At 39.7% G+C, this 15,146-nt stretch overlaps 1 protein-coding gene and 1 long non-coding RNA gene across 11 annotated transcripts in view; one reads left to right on the forward strand and one right to left on the reverse strand.

Moving 5' to 3' along the window:
• DLGAP1 (DLG associated protein 1) overlaps positions 1–15,146 on the reverse strand; it is an 876,459-nt gene that overhangs the window by 167,163 nt on the left and 694,150 nt on the right. For all 10 annotated transcript variants that reach the window (XM_032311577.1, XM_032311574.1, XM_032311575.1 and 7 more), the window contains one exon: positions 8,144–8,384. In XM_032311577.1, coding sequence (XP_032167468.1) covers positions 8,144–8,384 — 241 coding nt within the window. The remainder of the gene's footprint in view (positions 1–8,143; positions 8,385–15,146) is intronic.
• Positions 1–15,146, forward strand: part of LOC116572480 — a 333,614-nt gene that overhangs the window by 42,612 nt on the left and 275,856 nt on the right. The gene's annotated exons all lie outside the window — the stretch shown is intronic.

Raw genomic sequence — 15,146 nt, forward strand, 5'->3', positions numbered from 1 at the left:
ACAGAGGATCATAGGGGAAGGGAGGGAAAAGAGCAGTAAGATGAAACCAGAAAGGGAGACAAACCGTAAGGGACTCTTAATCTCAGGAAACAAACTGAAGGGCTGCTGGGGGGTGGGAGGTAGGGATAGGATGGCTGGGTGATGGACATTGGGGAGGGTATGTGCTCTGGTGAGTGCTGCAAATTGTGTAAGACTGACAAATCACAGACCTGTACCCCTAAAACAAATAATACATTATATGTTAATTAAAAAAAGGAAAAATAAAAGAAAAAAAAAGAGCTTCTAGATCAGACAGGTTTGTATGAAATTATTTCAAGATATACTATACTAAACATTCATGATCAGTAAAGAGAATTTCAGAGTCTCCTCTGTAATTTACTAGCAGTATGGCCTTAAGTTGTGTAAACTTCATTAAGCCTCAATTTTTTTTTGTATGATGAGAATGATAATGTATTACCTATGTGTCCTAGAATATTCATTAAGATTACACAAGAGAGTCTATGCAGCTGGTTCAAAATGCTTATCAAATAGTAAGTGCTGAAAGGTTAGCTGTTATCATTGTTAATGAAGTAAGCCAGGTTGAGAGATCTAAAATCAAAGCCAGGATAGAGGCATTTCAGTGTATAATTTACATAATACTTATTGATGATTTCATAATCATCCTTATTGATTTATTACTTCCTTATTGATTCGAACTTCACATTAACCCTTATGGCGAGAAAACCTTGGAGCCCCTTCATGATTGGTCATGTGTCAACCCCTCACATGGGCAAAGGTGGCCTTCAGGACTGTCTACAGGGCACACGATCTTGAAGTTTGCCACTCTATTCCCGAGAGGTGATTTTTTAAACAAAGATTTTATTTATTTGAGAGAGAAAGGGCGCAAGAGAGTACACAAGCAGGGGGAGGGGCAGAGGGAGAAGAGGAAGACAACTCCTGACTCCTCTCTGCATGCAGAGCTCGATCCCAGGACCCACAGATCATGATCTGAGCTGAAGGCAGCTGCTTAACCCACTGAGCCTGCCAGGCGCCCCTGAGAGGTGATTTCTATGTATAGTGAAACAAATAGAGGAGATGAAAGCCCAAGTTCTTCAGACTTTATTTCTTTCTCTATCTAATAAGACTTTTGCATCTTATGATTTCATAATATTTCTACTAGAATACAGAGGAATTCCAACTCAAGTTGGAATCTTCCCACAGAAGATAGGAAGGTTATAGCCAAAACGCTTTGGAAAGTTACCACTGTCCGTTTTCTCAGATATAAAAACCGGACAAGTAACCTCATAAAAGGCATAAGTTGTGCTACAAATCAAGTCTTTTTTTTTTTTTTTTTTTTCCTTTTAAAGCCTCCTCAGATGAGGGTAAGTGGCTGGTCTACAGTTTTATTTGGATGGTTGGAGAAATTCAAGGAAGGGTAACTCATTAGCAGAGGAACAAGGCAATATCTGAATATTTACTACTTGATCTTACCTTGACTAGAAAAGAAAGGCCCTTTGTTCAAAACACTTCTGGCTGTTGTCTGTCCCCTTGGACTTCTGAACTTTTCTCTCACCGCTTTATAAAAACAACCTATTAATTGAATTAGTGCCTTGTAATAGAAGTGTGCTTTCTCCGAACTCTAAGGATGCTCCAAAAGTAGTCATTAACACTGGCAAGAGAAGCAGCACTCTAATTTCATTTCACATGTAAAGAAGATGAGTTCAGATTAACCTTACAATCATGCAATAAACAACTTCAAGAGCTGGGACCCAAACAAGCAAAAGGCTATGGCTGGGGGATCGGGGGTTTTATTCTGACTTTGCGTCCAGACAGAAGCTCACCTTAGTTTTCTTATCTTAAAATGGGGGACAGGGGATTAGATCGGGGTGGTAACCTTTTCCAGTAAAGGCTCAGATAGTAAATATTTTTGGCTTTCTGCAACAACTGCTCAGGTCTACTGTTAAAGAGTGAAAGCAGCCACAGGCCATGTGTAAACTAATGAGAGTGGCTTTGTGCCAATAAAATTTTATAAAAATAGGTGGAGAGCTGGATTTGGCCCATAGATGGTAGTTTGCAGACCTCTGGACTAGATGATGTAGAAGTTTTTTCTGCTAATGTTTTATGATTCAGCTTGTTTTAATAGCGATGCTATTTCCTAGGAAAGTTATCTTGATTATCCAATCATGAAGCATGCAGTTTGTGAGGTATATAAGTATTTTTATGCTGTTTGTTATTAATAGTAGCCATGGTATGGAAGCAACCTAAGTCCATCAATGGATGAAGAAGATGTGGTTTATATATTATAGTAGCATATTATTCAGCCACGAGAAAGAAAGAAATCCTGGCATTTTGACAACATGGATGGGACCTTGAGGACATTATGCTAAGTCAAATAAGTCACATAAAGACAAATACTATATGATATCATGTATATGTGGAGTCTGAAAAAACTGAACTAGTGGTAAATGTAGAATAGTGGTTACAGGGGCTGAGGGGGTAGGGGAATTGAGATATTCATCAAAAGCATAAATTTGCAGTTAGAAGATGAATAAGTTGTGGAGATCTGATGCATAGCATCGTGATTATAGTCTACAATACTGTATTAGATACTTCAAAGTTGCTAAAAGACTAGATCTTAAATGTTTTCACCACAAAAGACAAATGATAATTAAGTGACTTGAGGTGTTAGCTAATGCGATGGTGATAATCACATCCCAATATAGAAACGTGTCAAATCGGCAGGTAGCCCATCTTAAACATACACAATGTAATATGTCAGTTATATCGTAATAAAAGCAAGTATTTTTTTTTGCATTTCCTCTCCCCTTTCTTTCTCCATTACTGAATCCCTACTATGCGTATTGCAAATATAAATTATTGCCTTAATGTTATTCTGCTCACGATCTTGTGTGTTAAGGATTTTTGTTGTTATTGGGGGTGGATGGGAAGCAGGGTATATGGGACTGAAAGGGCATGAAGGTAGGGTACATGAAGGTACCCGGACGGGGTATCCTGGATGGGGTGGGTGATGGGGGGTGAAGACTCAAGCCAGTGGAAGAACTCTTGGAACCTGAGCCCCGACCTCAGCTGATCAAAGGGTACCTGCTTTTGCTAAACTGAGCAAGAACTTGAGTGGGTGGGTCAGAGTTGACAGCAATGATAGACTGTGAAGTAGGATTATATTATAGAAGAGCATATCTCAATTTAAGAGAAAATATAATCTCATTCAAAAAAGTATAAATATTGGTTTCACTGTGGCCCCAGGCCACACCCAGGAGGGCACAGTGTGCTGATTCCCTGGCTGGGGGACACTTGCTGTTGGCCTGGGGGGATGCTTTATCATGGCCTCATTGACCTTTCTGGAGGCTTTAAAAAAAAATTTTTTTTTAAACTTTTTTGTTTATACAATTCCCTTCCTTCCTTCTCTCCCTCTCTCCCTCCCTCTCTCCCTCTCTCCTCCCTCCAGATTTTATTTAGTTATTTGACATAGGGGGAGAGAGAACAAGCACAAGCAGGGGGAGAGGCAAAGGGAGAAGCAGACTCTCTGCCGAGCAAGGAGCCCTGTGTGGGGCTCAATCCCTGGACCCTGGGATCACGAACGGAGCCAAAAGCATCTGCTCAACAGACTGAGCCACCCAAGTGCCCCTCTGGGGGATTCCTGAAGGAAAAAAATCAGTTCAACTCTGTCAACTTTTAAGGCTTTCCCTAATTAAAAAAAAAAAAAAAAAAAAGCAGAGCACATACACCAAACTTTAAGAGCCACAGTGTGGCAAATGAACCTACTTACTCTTCTATCAGTTTATGTTATTGTTACATAAAGCTGCTTTGAAAAGCATGTAATTTCAAAATGCTTTTCTTAAAAAGCCAGAATTCTATATCATGATAGTTTGCTTATTTCTGTCAGAGTATTTTATTTTAAAAAAATTTTTATTGTGTTATGTTAGTCACCATACAGTACATCATTAGTTTCTGATATAGTGTTCCATGATTCATTGTTTGCGTATAACACCCAGTGCTCCAAGCAGTCTGTACCCTCCTTAATACCCACCACTGGGTTCACCCATCCCTCAACTCCCCTCCACTCTCAAACCTCAGTTTGTTTCTCAGAGTCCACGGTCTCTCGTGGTTCGTCTCCCCCTCTGATTTCCCCCCCTTCACTTTTCCTTTCCTTCTCCTAATGTCCTCTGTGTTATTCCTTATGTTCCACAAATAAGTGAAACCATACAATAATTGAGTATTATTTTAACCAAACATTGGCTTTTAAAATCATAAAAAGCAATGCCTATTTAAAATACTTCCCTCTGCCCCTACTGATTCTTTCACCTACTACTTGCTGGGTAACCACTACAAACAGTTTATTTTTTGTCTTTCTGACCAAATGTGTGTCTGTATCTGTATGGTTGTCTCCACTGATGATTATTATACAATGTTTTTGCTTGTTCACCAAGTACAAGTCTGTCTGTCTTAGCTACAATGTGGTAAAGATTTTGATAGGTCTAAGATGCTCAGTGTAGGAAGTAAAAAAAAAAAAAAAAAAAAAAATTCTTCTTAAACACAAACAGTTGTGTTGGTATATTCCACACGAGGCAAGTTTAATCCACTACCCTGAGGTAGATGTGTGGCTTTATTTTCAGCACCTGGTTCTACTTTTATCTAAAATATTCAGGCAACTGAGGTAAGTGTGCTTGTTTTCTCCCAGTCCAAGGTTAATTGCTCTACTGCTAAATTGTATTTTCCTACAGTATCTCTAATCCTAGCTTAATAGTCTTGGGTACAGTGGCTTTATATAAAAGCTTGTCGCATATTAGATGGGGAGATCTTGAGTGCTGGGAGCAGATTACAGGCTGAGAGAATATAAGATTCTATGATGGTTACATAAGCCAACAGGTCATTAAAGCAAAAGAAGCATAACTGTAAGTCACTCTCTAACTCAGTTCCTACTTTGCCCTGATTTTCTGGGACGAGTCACCATTCTTGCTCAGGTCGCTCAGGGATCGTTAGGGCCACTTAGGGCTGAGCCCATCCTCATGCCGATCTCACATGGTAAGACACTTGTGGACTTTTGTTTGTGATTTCATCTTGCTAATATGGAGAATGGACAAGGCTGGAAGAGAAAAACTCAATATATTGTGTTGCAAATCTGAATAGTTAGAACGGACTGACACAAAAATCAAAGACTCAGCATGTGCATTGTTGTGAGAAAAAAATTACAGCTAATAACTGCAGTTGACAGAACCGAAGAACTTTTTCCAGGCAAAAGGAAGTTTAGGAAAAAGAATTGGTGGTGAGAATCCGAGAATAATGAGCACAGGAAAAGAAGGAGAAGGAGGAATCGACATCACATCCTACTGAACACGGGTGCAGATCTGACCTGTGTACATGGGGGAAATGGTTAAAATTAGAGCAAAGTAGTTTCCTGATTTCCCCAAATGAGCACATCCTTTCAAAAATTAGTAGGTCCCATGAGAAAGTAGATTTTCTGTGTTTTCTACAGGAAATTCTATTTGATTCAGTGTAAGAAGGAAACCAGTAGAAGAAAATTAATATGATAGTACTGAGATCATGGGAGAGAAAAGGAAGAGTGTGTGTGTGAAAGGGAGAAGAGCACATAGGAGTAATCGGAGGGGTAGAATGAATGGAGGACCTTATTATATCATAAAATGATGACTTTTTAGAAGAACAAATCTGTGGCATAGAGAAACTGCAAGGTGATATTAGAATTCTTAAGGTCACATGTGTAAAATGTCTGTTGGGCTTACTTAGAAGCTAGTATCATAGTTTAGTCCTTAACTTGTTAATTTTTCTGTGACTGTAGAGATCATCAATCATAATGTTTAGTGTGATGAAGGGTGACGTCACCAGTTGTCCTGTGCAAAAATCTGGTATTTTATGCTTTCCCACTCCTGGAGGGAGGAGCAGGTCACACCCTGCCTCTGAGCCCCTGCAGCTACAGCCAAGCATGGAGCCTTCCCACCCTGAGAACTGCCGGCAGGTGGATGCAGCCCAGTACTTATGATGAGCCACACGGAGCCCAAGAAGGAATGATGTAATCACCTCCGGTATTTTCATTTGCCTCTCTCTGTTTTGTGGTATTCTCCCTCATAAGGTCCCCAGCTGAAGACCCTCCAGTCAATGTATATTCTAAAAGGAGCAACACAGCACACCCTCCCAGATTCTACTTCCCTTCGCTGGTAGGCTTGTCTGATTTAGCAAATACTCCAAACAAGACAAATCATTTTCTAGCATAAGTATGCCCCATGCAACTTTGAGATACACTCCCACTACAAAATTATTGACTATCTGAAATTCAGATTTAACAGGCACCCTGAGTTTTCTCTAGCAGTCCTGTTGTTTGAACTCCAGGAACCTCTCTGAGTATCTGGGAAAGGTCTCAGAAAGGTCAGACATCCTGTTATGTGGGGTGAAGAGCACAGCCCAAGGGTGAGGACGGATGTGGGAGGTGTAAGTAAATTGTCTCCACTGACAAAAGCACAAATCCTCTGAGAGGTGAGCAGAAAAAAAGCCTTCTGGAGTCTCCTGCCACTTTATCCCCAGCATTGCTCCTTGAGGGGGAAGGAGTCAGCCATTGGCCCTTTTCCTTCCCCTCACGCTTCTAGGCAAGGATGCACATACTGTGTACGTAACGAGCAATTTCAGTACAGGAAAACAGCTGGCAGGTGGCAAGACTGTTAGAGCGAGCAGTAGACTAGACACTGGGGAAGGGCGGGGTGGGCGTGGTGCAAATGGGGAACAATAAGAGACACAGTGATGTGCTGTAGGCACAGGGCAGGTCTTCAAATTACACTCACTGCATGAACATAAACACACACAGAAATATGCCCATGGATGATTGAAAATTTGTTTTTCCTTATAGAAGTCAACCTTACTTGTTAACTTCATCTGTGGGTGTTCTTGCGGAATTTCTTGGTGAGCCAGAGTGGGCATCCACTGTATGGCTGAGCTCCCTGCAGAGCCGCGGAGCCTGTGGGCTCTCTAGAAGCATCCTTCTCCCTGATCCTGATACCTTTCTTTGCATTGGTCAGAGGTGAACTCCTCATGTTTAACCTCTCATGGTTTCTTACAAATTGCTACCTCAATTCCGTATCTCTAGTTAGTAGGATTTTAACTCCGATTTGAGGACCTATTACTTCTCATGGCTGTAAAATTCTAGGCAGAAGGATCATTTCTGGCATTTGAGGCCCTAGAAGTAACATTGAACACTGTGGTATTCTGGCACAGGCTTTTCCTTCTGATTGATTTATTTACCATGACTCGAGGTTTGATGATCTTCTTGTAGAACTACTCTTTATTGGGGTTACACTGAAATCAATCATACAGTTACGCCTAGTTAAGATGGAGGAGATTTTCTTCTTGGACCCAAATGTTATAAATATGGAAAAAAACCCCGCCAACACACACATTGTCATATCTAACCCATGGCTATATTCCCGTGCAGGTTTCAGTGTCATGGAAACTAGTGAAGCTCTTCTGTGCCTCTCTGCTTAAAATCTGATAAAAATACAGTTTAACTGCATAAACCTGATTGCACTTTAGAGGGAAAAGGAGGTGCTCTATACATATGAGAGAAGGTTTTAAAATAATGAAATCTGTCTTTGTTATAATGAAAGAAAACTCATAAGATGTTCAATTAATCTATCTGGATCATCTGTTTCTTCCCTATTTTCTTAACAGTGATATTTCTGGTCTTTTGGGATAGTCATTTTGTGGATATCTTGGAATTGAAAAAAAAAAAATTCTCACGGTGTGATACTCAGTAGTTAGGGGAACCCGCTTGTCTAAGGATAACCCCCAAAAGAGCCTGACTGTGGCCAGGAGGAGCTGATGGGATGAGTTTGCTGGCTGCTAGTATGTCGTGTGGGGAGGGGAAGACCCTCCCCGCTTTGGTTCTGTAGTTGAAGTTTCTCTGTTCATGCCAGAGATGGAGGCTGAGAGGACTGTGCATGTGGCCAAAGCCAGGGGACAGAGGCAGGCAGGGAGGCACAACCGTTCTTTGTAGGGCACGGGTGGCATTATGTTCCTGGCGATTGTGTGATAACAGCGAGGACGACACCGTGTGGAGTCTTTTGGGACATTCTGTAGCCTGGGCCTGGGAGGCCAGGCTCATGGCAGCCCCAGGGTGGGGATAGGCGCTCTGCTCACTCACCGGTGCTGCTCTGAATGGTCCTCACGGTGGTGGTGGTGCGCGGTGGGGAGGAGGACCGCAGGGACACGCACTCGTCATCCTGGGAGCAGCCCTTCTCTATGGCCCGCACGTAGCTGTGGCTCCGCATGCGGAAACAGCCGGGCACCGGCAGGTCCAGCGCCTCCACCGCCTGCGACTCCAGCTCGCTGAACACCGATTCGCACACCGACTCAAACTGCCCGTTCACTTCCATCTCGCTCACCTGCGGGCAGACGAGGGTACCATGACTGCTGCTACCTAGTGGAGAAGCACCCTCTCCCTTAAGCATCCCTGAACTTCACCTCCCATCCTTCCGCAAGGGAGCCCCCTCAGATTCCATGAAACTCCAGCGCATCTCATTCCCTCTGTGTTCCAGTCCGTAACAGAACTGCGTCTTGTCTGCAATCCCAAACAGTCAATTCTAAAGAAAAAGAGCTTTATTTTCACAATGAAAGAAGGGTGGCATCGGGAAGTCGTCTTCCAGTGCCTGCCCAGGAGCTAATTCTTCTGATTTATAAATGCAAACCCAGGGAACAATTTTTTCAGTCCATGGTCAGAGTTCAGGGTGTTTCAGGGTGACAGTTTTTTGTCTAAACTTTTTGAAACTAGTATTTTCATTACCGTGCTTTTAGAATTGACTGACTTGTCAAATAATTTCAGTGTGCAGTGCAGCTTAATTTAGTACAAAGTATGGAAACAGGCCCTATATTTTCTGGCAAGATACTCTCATTCTGCACAAAAATAGACCAAACCCAGATATGTCAAAATCTTGAAAAGCACTATGGGGATTTTGAATCTACACATACTATCTAAAGAAGGTTTCTCTCTTTATAAAAAGCTGATAGAGTCCACAAATTGTGTTTCAAAATCTTCCAAATGAAGTCTTGGGGTGTGTGTGTGTGTGTGTGTGTGTTTTAGGAAACCGGATTTTATTTACTTATATCCCTCTGTACATAACTTGCATTGGGTTTGAGCACCTCTAAGAAAGAAAAGAAAAAACAAAAACAAAAACAAAAACCCAGGCCAGGTGCTCCTGTTAATTTCTCACATTGTAGCTGATTTGATAGAAACATGGGAGCATTCTTCAAATTTCTACCACCCTCTAGAACTTCATGTCTGATTTCCCTAATATTAAATTAATGAGTAATTAAGAATTTAGGAGTTTTAAAAAAAGAACTTAAGATTAAACTACAAGTAAGCTTAGAGTAAATACTGAAAATGATTGCAATTTTTGGCTGTTTCTTCTTTTTTTTGTTGTATTATTGGAGGATATACTCTGATAATGGTACATTTCTTTAAACTTCAGATAGAAGCAACCAATTACTTTAAGGCATATCAAGTGGAAAAGACATCCATTTAAAAAAAATTTTCTTTTTTAAATTTATTTGACAGAGATAGCAGGTAGGCAGAGAGGCAGGCAGAGAGAGAGAAAGAGAGAGAGAGAGAGAGCAAGGAAGCAGGCTCCCTGCTGAGCAGAGAGCCCGATGCGGGGCTCAATCCCAGGACCCTGAGATCATGACCTGAGCCTAAGGCTGAGGCTTAACCCACTGAGCCACCCAGGTGCCCCAAGACATCCTTTTTTTTGTAATGATTCTTTGCAGCTTAAAATAACATTTTCACACACTTTATCTAATTTGACATAAATCCCTGCATGTTTTCGAGACTAATACTTATATATTCACTCCATATTAAAAAATTAAATATGTATAAATAGCATTGATTTTTAGGAAATATTTGGAAGTGCTTTCACAGGTAAAGGGACATGATATTTGTAACTAATTATCAAATAGAGAAAGTGAGCAAATGAGCCAAAAGGAATCTGAATATGAATCTGGGTCAAGGATGTAAAGGATTTCTTCATATTTTACAAGGAACGCTTTTGTGAACTTGAAATAATTTCAGAGTAAAAAGTAAAACTGTATTTGCATGTGTGTATGTGTGCATATATATATCAATGTATATATCATTTATTAGATTTTCCCCTATTAATATGTCAAACACTGCAAAGAAATTATAAAATATCGATCCCTGTTAAGGTAATAACTATTAAACTTGGTTGACTGTTCAGAGGGTATATATGCCCACTTCCCTACCTACTTTTCATAAAAAATTGGACCATAGAGTAAATATAATTCTGCATTCTGTTTTTTTTTCCACTTAACCTTCTTTATTAGACTTCTTTCTTAACAGGATTCTCCTTCATTCTCTTTTAACCTTTTGTTTTTATTATATACAGATACAGAAAACCACACAAAGTGGGGGCACCTGGGTGGCTCAGTGGGTTAAAGCCTCTGCCTTCGGCACGGAAATGATCCCAGGGTCCTGGGATCGAGCCCCACATTGGGCTCTCTGCTCAGCAGGGAGCCTGCTTCCCTCTCTCTCTCTGCCTACTTGTGATCTCTCTCTCTCTGTCAAATAAATAGATAAAATCTTCAAAAATAAAATAAAATAAAATAAAGCTGTTAAAAAAAAAAAAAAAGAAAACCACACAAAGAGAATGTGTAACTTAATGAATTATAATCAGGCAAACACCCTTGTAACCACTACCCAGCTCAAGAAAGACAGATTTTTTGGGAGAAGGGGGGTGGGGTTATGGACACTGGGGAGGGTATGTGCTTTGGTGAGTGCTGTGAAGTGTGTAAATCTGGCAATTCACAGACCTGTACCCCTGGGGATAAAAATATATTGTAAGTTTATAAAAAATAAAAAATTAAAAATAAATAAAGTCTTTAAAAAAAAAAAAAAAAGAAAGACAGATTTTTCCAGGCACCCCAGAAACCCCTCTCTATGCCCCATCCTAACTATAATCCCCGTCATCCCTCCAAAAGTAGCCGCTACTTTGAGTTTTATCTTTATAAAGATAAAAAATTTATTTGTAGGAATTTGTAGGAATTAGAGTTTTTATAAACTATAAATTATATAAATAATTACAAAGAATTATTTTCTTTTTTTTTAAAGATTTATTTATTTATTTGACAGAGAGAGATCACAAGTAGGCAGAGAGGCAGGCAGAGAGAGAGGGGGAAGCAGGCTCCCCGCTGAGCAGAGAACCCAATGTGGGGCTTGATCCCAGGACCCTGAGATCATGACCTGGGCCAAAGGCAGAGGCTTAACCCACTGAGCTACCCAGGGGCCCCAAGAATTATTTTCACAAGGAATTGCTTGGGTTTTTTCACTTATGTGCATCCTTGGACCTTACAGTTTAGTTATACCCATTTTTAAAAATTTCAATATATCTTTCAATTCACTTTTAACATATAGGCCTTCCTCCTATAATTTTTTTTTTTTAAAGATTTTATTTATTTACCTGACAGAGAGAGATCACAAGCAGACAGAGAGGCAGAGAGAGGGGGAAGCAGGCTTCCTGCTGAAGAGCCCAATGTGGGGCTCAATCCCAGGACCCCGGGACCATGACCTAAGCCGAAGGCAGAGGCTCAACCCACTGAGCCACGCAGGCACCCTCCTCCTATAGTTTTTAAACTGCAATTTATTTATGGAAGCATCTGGGTTGTTTGACCTGTAAAGCTTCCCACAGTCTGAATTTGCTGATTTCATTCTCACGGTAGGATTTAGCATGTTCCTCCGTGTTTTGTATTTCCTGAAAATTGTAAGCTAGGTGCAGGGGCTTTATAAGATTCTGGTTCAATCCCTTTGGCAAGACTACGGGTCATGTGTTCTTTTATCAGGAGACACATTATATCTGCTTTGTTTCTCTTTTTTTTGTTAGGAGTCATTGGTGCTCAAAGCCTAGATCCATTAATTCACTGGGAGTTGTAAAACTGTGATATTCTAATTCCATCATTACTTTTGCAGTTACTAGTTGGAGCATTTTTTATAAATAAATGCTTCCTCTCACATTATTTGGTTATTCAGTGGTTTAGGTCATATAGGAATGGCAGAAAAAGTGTTTGGTTTTTTTCCCCCTTCTTATTTTCAAGATAATAAATCTGTTCCCTCTTATCTATCAAAAGCGATCAATTAACTTTTAAAAATACCAAGATGAATTCACAGTTTAAAAATATTTGATGGTTTTAAGTTCACTTCAAATTTGAACTCACTGATCTTTAACTGGTAGGAGCCTCTTAGGTTGGCTCCTGAATCCTTTTTTTTTTTTAAAGATTTTTTATTTATTCATTTGACACAGAGAGATCACAAGTAGGCAGAGAGGCAGGCAGAGAGAGAGAGAGGAGGAAGCAGGCTCCCCGCGGAGCAGAGAACCCGATGCGGGACTCGATCCCAGGACCCTGAGATCATGACCTGAGCCGAAGGCAGCGGCTTAACCCACTGAGCCACCCAGGCACCCCTCCTGAATCCTTTTGACATGAAATGAGTAGTCTTTGATAACTTCCTTGGTATCAGCTATGTCAAGGTATTCCAAACTCATCTTCTACCTTTCCTGCTCAGTCCTGGCATCAGTATTTTTTTCTAAAGGTCCTTCTTCTTTTAATGGGAAATGGTATCTCAAGAACACAGTCTGGGCCTCAGGAAGCCTTGTTGTCATTGCTACTGAGTTGGTCATCGTTTAGTGGGCAAAACTAGGTCTTTTGGTAGGCAGATCTAGTGAATATCTCCAACTAAAATTGAGACTGTTCTATATTATATCGATACTTATACCTTGATTCCATACTCAAAGTCCTGGTTCTCAGGGGGCAAAGGAGATGATAGAATTGGGATAGTCTACAATTATTCATGTGTTTCTTCTGTAATATATGCACAACCATCCCAGAATGGTTACCATATCCATGTCATTATTGAGAAGTTAACAATTCCTTTTATTTTTTGTGTATTCACTCTCTATTCTTTTCTCATTTAAAGTAGTTGTGCTATTCTTACATTGCAGAGCATATAACCTACATGTTCTTCCCTGCTTTAGCCCTCATTTAGTCTCTTATAAATAACTGTATATTTAATGCTTGCCACTACGGTTTTTTCATGTAAAAAGATTGTTCCTTATCAAAATTCTACAGATCCAGGTTAAAAAGTTCTAGATGGCTTATAAAGAAAAAGAGCAAACTCCTAACCCACTTACTCCCCCCACCCCAGATTCTCCCCCCGAAAGAGGCAATCACTTTCAATTCTTCCAGTTGGATCTTACGGTATTTGCATCTGTATTTCCAAAAAGTTGCTTATGTGAATTGAGCCTGTTAATACATTTGTAGACCTCAGGTAACCTATTGATTTCCTTCCTGCCCTTAAAGCATTAGCCTCAAAGCCTCTGTTCTCTTATTGCAATCTATGGCTGCCAAGCCTCCAGCTATCCTGGGTTCTCTCTTCCCTATCACTGTGGGGGTGCTCTTGATTATCTCAATGGTGGTGGAGTCCCTGTTTCCTCTTCCTTGTTTTATTCCCTCCTTTTGGTGGAAAACATCTTCCGGTGCTTTTCTGGACAAGCTGGCCACCTGGCATTGATGGAAAAGTCTGTATTCCATCACCACTATTAAGGGAGAGTATGCTTGCATTCAGGATTCTAGCCTGCATTCTTTCTTCTTTCCATTGTTTTCAGGCTTTGCTCCTTGTCTCTTAGTCTCCATACACGCTAGAGTCTGGAAAAATAGTTGCCTTTCTCATTCCTGAGCCTTTCCGTATAAACTGTTTTTTCTCACCCTCTTTTGAAAGCCCTTTAGGATCTTGGCCCAAATGAGCTAACATTTTACCATGATGTTCCCTATGTGGATATTTCTCTATCAATTGTGTTGGGTACTGATGGGTCCCTCTCAATTTACAGAATCATGTCTTTCAGTTTTGGGACCATTTCTTGAATTATTTCATTAGTATTTGCCTTACTTTTATTTATTTATTTGTGGAACTCCCACTAGTCAGATGTCAGAATCCAAGAAAGCTCAAAGAATTCCAAGGGGGAAAAAAACCCACACAGAAAAATACATTGATACATCATAATTTCCAAAGCAATCCTGGTAAAAGAACAAAGCTGGAGGACTCATACTTCCTGATCTCAAAACTTAGACGGCAAAGCCACAATAATCAAAGCCACAATAATTGGCACATATAGACCAATGGAATGGAATCAAGAGTCCAGAAATGAGTCTCTACACCTATTCACCACTAGTTCTTATTTCTGGTCATTGGGGTTGTCCAAATCTCATTGTCTAGTTGATTCCTCAGGATGGGCTCATGGAAATGATGTTTCCTATATCCATTCATGTTTATAATAGTTTGTCTGTGCCTTTTATATGAAAGTCAGTTTATGGGGGTATAAAATCTTTGTTCACATTTTACCTCCTTGAATATCATAACATCACTCAGTTTTCCTTTGTCATAAACTATTGTTAAAGAGGCTGATGAGAATTTAATTTTCTTTCCTTCAAATTTTTATTTAAATTCTAGTTAGTTAACATATAGTGTAATATTGATTTCAGGAGTAGAAGTGATTCATCGATTTTTTTTCTTTTCTAGGTCATTTGCTCTTCTGTCTAGAAGTCCAAGGAGCTTTGTTTTATTTTGTTTTGTTTGAAATCAGAGTCCTTTCATTTTACTAGACTATGTCTTAGTTATTTTGGGTCAATCTCAGGTATGCAATATATGCTTTTGAAAAATCTTTTTGTTTTTATTAAAGTTTTCTTTAATTATTATTTTTATTATTCATTCTCATTCTTTGCTTTCATTTTCTTCTTTGGAGACTTCTATTATCTATATGTACGGTCTTTGTCCAAAATATTTATCAGTGTCTCTTGAATCCTTTTTACCTCTTCATTTCTTTCTGATTTCAAATATGTCCCTCCTCTTTAGATTCTATTTTTCTTAGTGTATGAAATATCTCATTCACTTGCTCCTGTATTCCTTCTAGTCTAATCTTCATTGCTGAAGTGATTTTTCTTTTACTTCTGATTTTTTCCTGAGTTTTGTGATTTTTAAGGTTTTGAAATTCAGATGTATCTTTTTCTTTCATGTCTTATATCATGTTCTTAATGTCATTTAGTGCATTTTATTTTATTTTTTTAAAGGTTTTATTTATTTATTTGTTAGA

The sequence above is a fragment of the Mustela erminea genome, chromosome 13 (genome assembly GCF_009829155.1).
Source record: "Mustela erminea isolate mMusErm1 chromosome 13, mMusErm1.Pri, whole genome shotgun sequence".
NCBI lineage: Eukaryota > Metazoa > Chordata > Mammalia > Carnivora > Mustelidae > Mustela > Mustela erminea.